This window comes from Myotis daubentonii, chromosome 16 (genome assembly GCF_963259705.1).
Source record: "Myotis daubentonii chromosome 16, mMyoDau2.1, whole genome shotgun sequence".
Classification (NCBI taxonomy): Eukaryota; Metazoa; Chordata; class Mammalia; order Chiroptera; family Vespertilionidae; genus Myotis; species Myotis daubentonii.
This window is the reverse complement of record NC_081855.1, coordinates 12,011,588-12,017,587: the sequence shown is the minus strand read 5'-3', so window position 1 is coordinate 12,017,587 and position 6,000 is coordinate 12,011,588. Positions and strand designations below refer to the sequence as shown.

Sequence of the window (6,000 nt, the reverse complement as noted above, 5' to 3'; positions counted from 1 at the left end):
AGCTTTTTTTCCCCTCCCTTTTCTTTAAGACACTCCAAGTACATGATGTTACCATTTGGACATTGTACCATAGATTGCTGAGGCTCTTTTTATTTTTATTTATTTATTTTTTTAGTTTAAAAACTCTTCTTTGGATTGGTTAGTTTGAAGCTCACTAATCTTTACATCTCCTGTATCTAATATGCTGAAAATCCCATGTAGTGAAATTATGCAAGTATATGTTGTATATTTTATTGATAAATCCATTTGGCTTCTTTTTAGATCTTCCATGTCTCTGTTATGTTCTTGTTCTTTAAATGCGCGTACATAATTTGCTGGTGCCATCACATTTTGCTATTCATAGGCTTGTTTCTATTGACTGAGTTTTCTCCTGATTAAGGAGAAATGTCTGCTTCTTGTCATGCCTGGACGTGTTTGATCAGATGGTGGACACCATGATGTTATATATTTGGGTGTCTTGATGTTGTCAGGCAGTTTAATGACTTGTGGAGTAGTTTGATCTCTTTGAGGTCTCTTTTTAAGTTTGCTAGAGTGAGTTTTCAATAGCTGCATTCTAGAAGTAGTTCAGCCCCGTCTCTAATGTGTGACCTCTCTGGGTCTCCATGGAATGTGCCAGGTGATCTCTCTGGGTCTCCATGGAATGTGCCAGGTGATTACCGATAACTCTCCACTCTGACTGGTGCAAGTCTCTCCACTCTCTGGGGCTCTAGAAATGGTTCAGCTGACAGTCTGCCATCATTCTTCGCCAAGGTCTGTAGAAGGTCCCTAGATGTACCGGCAGCCTATCAAGCAGCCAAGACTCACTGTGTAGATTGGAGGTCTTTCTCTGTACAGCCTGCATTATTCCAGGACCTGCTTCACTACTTAGAGCTGTTTCAGTGCCTTCAGTTCTGATCTGATCTCCTTAACTTACGAATGCTGCCAGGCCCTGTGTTTCCTGTCAGAAGGCTTACCTTATCTGTTTCTCTTCTTTCACGGATCAGAGTCCCGTGAGGATTTTTGTCCAATATCGAAAAACTATTTCATGCATTTTGCCTAGTTTTTATAGGTAAGAGGCTAGGTCTAGTTTTTATTTCTCTATCCTGGTTGGAGAATGAGTCTATGTTGAGTTTTTGAGTATTTCTTAGGCAATGACACTCTCAATATGTTTTATCAATAATGACCCAAAATACAAGGCATTGCATTGCTGTTGTCTTTGGTTCAGCCTTCCTGAGTGATGTGCGAGATGGCTGGCTGAATCTTGAACTTCAGCGTGGCCATGGAATGTTGTCTCCATGTGAAACTTACCGCCATATATAAGGAGCTCTCCATCTGTGAACTTTACACAGCCGAGCGTTATGCTTCAGATTCCAGGTTCTAAATTATACCTCACCCCTAATGAACCTTTGCATCTTCACACATCATCCCTTGGAGAAATGACCATGGGTCAATATTTAACAAAGATAGCTCCCTCAAGATTTGAACATAATAGGTGTTGTGTAAATACATATGGTAATCCTGCACTTGGAAACCATTGGCTGAAGGATCAAATGAGACATTCACTTTTAGAGCCTTTACTGTTGGGAATTAAGAAAAGTCACGTGAAGCTTCTTGCTGAAAGAAAACTACTGGATTATTTCCAGATTTGACTTGGGGAAGAGGTTAGACTAGAGCTAAGAACAGCCTAAGGTTTACTATGAGGATGCTAAGGTCTCAAGTTACTTTGAATTTGTTGTTTCAAAAGGCAGTGTTTAAGTTTCATAGTTAAGGGAAGAACTGCAAGTGGTTATTAAGGTTTCTTTTTTACGATCTACTCTAAGCATGGCCAGTGTATGTGTGGGGGCTAAGGGAAGGAAGAATTGAGGGAAAGTCAGGGATCTAAGCTCAGGTGGGACATCCCACTGGCAGTGGGCAGCTATTTTATCACATGTGGTCCAAGTGGATTTTTATTTAACCACAATTTTACAGATAGATTATTTTGTGGTTTGGATACCAAAGGCTTCAAGACATAGCTATTTGAATAATTGAATGCTTTTTATTCTGAGAAGGCTATGGAATTGAATCTGATTTGATTTTTCCTTTTCAGTAAATGGATCCATAGGCATTAACCCCAAACAGAATGATATTTAGATGCTGAAAAGTATGTCATAAGCTATGGTAACCTTCGCTATTTGGACTAATAATGACCATAATTTTCAGACAATAAAATATTTTCAACTGGTAAGAAAAGATGAAGTAGATCTGTATGTTTTAGTGGGAAAAGTCCAAAACATAGATGCATGTTCCAAAATAATACTTATAATGATTAAGGTAATTTACTTTATGTATTAAAAATCTCTGTGCATATGAATAAATGGTGTATGTATGCAGGTTTAAAAACAATACATATGTTGTCATATGAAGAGGAAAAGTCTGGAGAGATACAACTATTAATGAACTATCCATGGTATCTACTTCTGAGTTCAGTTTTGGGAGGGAGAATGGATATTTACCTTTTATTTTATATATTCCTCTGTATTAGTAATTTTAGAAGTTGGTATTTATTGAGCATTTACTATGTGCCCAGAACTGTGCTAAAGCATTCCACATCCTTAGCATTGTCTTACTCAATCCTCAAACCTCAGTGCCTCAGTGGCGTCCCTAGAATGTTCACATTGTAAGTGCTTACAGGTGCCACGTTGTCAGGAAGGGGATCTACTTACTTGCCTTGAGCTATGTTTGCCTACCAAGCAGAGCATTATAACCCAGATTGTGTGGGGGATGCTGCCAAGCAGGGCCTTGCTGCTAATACCCCTCATAGCAATCCAAAGAAGTACTATTATTCCCAATTGAAAGATGAGGAAACTGAGGCACAAAGAGGTTAAGTAATTTGCCCAATGTCACATGGCTTGTAAATAGAAGAGTCAAGATTTGAACCCCTATCTGTTAAAATGCATAGTTTAGGCTCTTAATTTGAATTTATTGTAGGACAATATTACTTCTTGTAACTTGAAAATATTTTAAAAAATCAAATAGCCAATCTAAAAATGTGATTTTTAATATATTTGGCAACATAGAAATGAAAAAATATTGGAATATATTATCACTGGTAAAGGTGGGTATCAGAGTAAAACAAATATGTATTAGGTAGCACTGCTACTAATACTAAGTCAGATGTGGCCTTTTATTTGTAAATTTTCACCAAAGATTAAATTATGTGACTGTCTATTTTTGCCTTTTCCCCCCCTTTTAAACAGGAGAGATTTACAAGTACTGTTTGAGCATCATGGAGTTTTTAGGTTCAACTTTAACGGCAACTTATGCCCATCCTAAACCAACACCAACCAACTTTCTACCAGCGATCAGTTCCGTGACATCAAGCTATAGGGACCGCTTCCCCCACTCCAATATGACCCATAGCTTAAGTCTTCCTTGGAGACCGAGCACATACTACAAAGTAGCTGCTGACTCACCAACCTTGGGCCCCTACTGCACCAGATCTCAGAAGTTGTCCGAGAGCACCATGCTCCCCTTCGTTTCCAATAGAACCACTCTCTTCACGCGGTACACTCCTGATGATTGGTATAGGTCCAATTTAACCAACTATCAAGAATCCAACACTTCCCGACATAATTCAGAGAGTCTAAGAGTAGATACATCTCGCTTGATTCAAGACAAATATCAACAAATAAGAAAAACCCAGGCAGATTCCACTCAAAATTTGGGAGAACGAGTCAATGACATAGGATTTTGGAAATCTGAAATAATTCATGAGCTGGATTCAATGATTGGAGAGACAAATGAACTAACTGATGTTAAGAAAAAATTGGAGAGGGCTTTGATGGAGACGGAAGCCCCTCTTCAGGTAAATATAAGGCCTAATGACTAATGACTCCGTTGTTATGATTATAATTCACTGGTTGAATTTCTGAGGTTATTTATTGGTTGAATTGGGTTTTATTTCACCTGTAGAAGTCAGCCCCTATCAATCAATTTGTAACTGGTGCCAGTAATGTTAAAACAATTGCTATTTTTACACATTATACAGAACAATCATATAAGCAGAAAGAATTCTGAATGCAAGGCAAATGAGGCTAATTAAAGAGACACCTTGTAACATACAATATATTTAAGAGATGGGAAGATGAAATTTTCATCTTGGTCATTGATGTTCCTGGATTAACATAAACAACATTTTGGGGGAAAATACACCCATAAAACCAACTATTTGTTTAGTTTGGGTTGTGAAATGCCTGTGTATACAGTATAATTCCATTTCTTGGCACAAGAAAGTGATCAAATGAGACTTTCCATATATATATATATATATTCTTGATATAATTGATTTCAGAGAGAAAGGGAGAGGGGGAGATAGAAACATCAATGATGAGAGAGAATCATTAATCGGCTGCCTCCTTCATGTCCCCTACTGGGGATCAAGCCTGCAATCCAGGCATGTGCCCTGGCCAGGAATTGAAGCGTGACCTTCTGGTTCATAGGTTGACGCTCAACCATGGAGCCACACCAGTCGGGCCAAACGAGATCTTAGGAGATGGAATAGTTTGGTTGAATAGAGAAATGGGACTGAGGTTAAGCCAGTTGGGGTCATGGAGGCCACATTGCAGTTGGTTACTGGCCTCTGACCAGGCTTCTGAGTGGACTCAAATTGCCTCCAACTTTCTGAGTGTGTGAGGGCACTCCAACCTCATTCTATACACCATCACTGAAGACATTCTGTGTGTGTGTGTGTGTGTGTGTGTGTGTGTGTGTGTGTGAGCAAAGCTCATACCATTTTTATATTTGTGTGACTTATTTGCCACATGATAAGCATTTCCCATAGTTTATTGTTACATCTGTACTGGCAGAGTTTAGAGGATCAAGGAGCTGATGTCTAGTGGGTTGAAGAGTTTGTTGGAGACCCCTACACACTGTTACTCTTTTTGTGCCCCCTCCCCATTAAAAACAAGCACATACAAATACATGCAACCCACCAGAAATTTTAAGAGAGGTTGATAGACACTAACTATGTCATTTTAAAGTAACTCATGAATCGTTTTGAGGGATTAGAAGCCCTTCCATACTTTCTCTGTGCTCCATTCAGTGTGAGGATTTCTGGTCTATTCTACACCCTGCTACACCCAACCTCACTTACTTTAAATTATCCTGAAAAGTGCTCCTTTCAGAGATGACTACTTTCAGTGAGATGGTTCTCACTTGAATTGAATTTTTTCTTCAATATTTGCCCAGAAGTTTTTGATTATTTATTATCAATATAGTATCTGAAGGCCCTGATTAAAATTAGTCATGTAAACTGATCTCTCTCAAAAGAGAAGATATAGATTGTCAACTCACGAAAAAATGTTAAAACTTCATAAAAATGCTAATTAAATCAATGAAGGAACCATCTTTGGCCTATAAAATTAACAAAAAAATCAATAACATCTAGGATTGGCAAAGTTCAGAAAGTGGACACTTTCATATATTGCTGGTAGGACTGTGGAAAGAAGAAACTTCCTGGAAAGTGATTTAGTAATACACATTAAAATAATCAGAGTTCCTGTCAACTCATTAATCATCATCTATCAGATGTAAATTGCACTATTAAAAAATTAAAGATTCACTCAAAGATTTTGCTCAATAATATTATATCTGGACTATAATGTTCATACTATTATATTTAAAAAAATTTTAAATTTAACATTATAAAGTCACCACATAGCATGAAATAGTCTTTGAAAAAGTATTACATAATGTTCTCTCATACTTAATTTATTGTTAGCAATCTAAACTATTTTCCATTGGTGCCATTAATATACTTTGTCTCAAAGATTATTTTATGAATAGGGTCTATCATTTAATGTCAACCCTAAAAAGCATAACATAAAATTATAAGGACACTATAATCTCTGTTTTGTTAAAAACAAACAAACAAAACAGTGATAGGAGTATGGCTAAATCATCTTCTATTTGTCTGTATTTTTCTCTTTAATGGATAAGACAATTTTATTTTTATAATTGCCTTTTTAAAAATAATCGCTTGGA

The 6,000-nt window shown here is 37.2% G+C and overlaps 1 protein-coding gene across 1 annotated transcript in view; it reads left to right on the top strand.

Annotated features, from left to right (window-relative positions):
* Positions 1 to 3,227: 3,227 nt before the first annotated feature.
* TEKT3 (tektin 3) overlaps positions 3,228 to 6,000 on the top strand; it is a 28,814-nt gene continuing 26,041 nt past the window's right edge. The window contains exon 1 of the mRNA XM_059671739.1: positions 3,228 to 3,823. Coding sequence (XP_059527722.1) covers positions 3,245 to 3,823 — 579 coding nt within the window. The 5' untranslated portion in view covers positions 3,228 to 3,244. The remainder of the gene's footprint in view (positions 3,824 to 6,000) is intronic.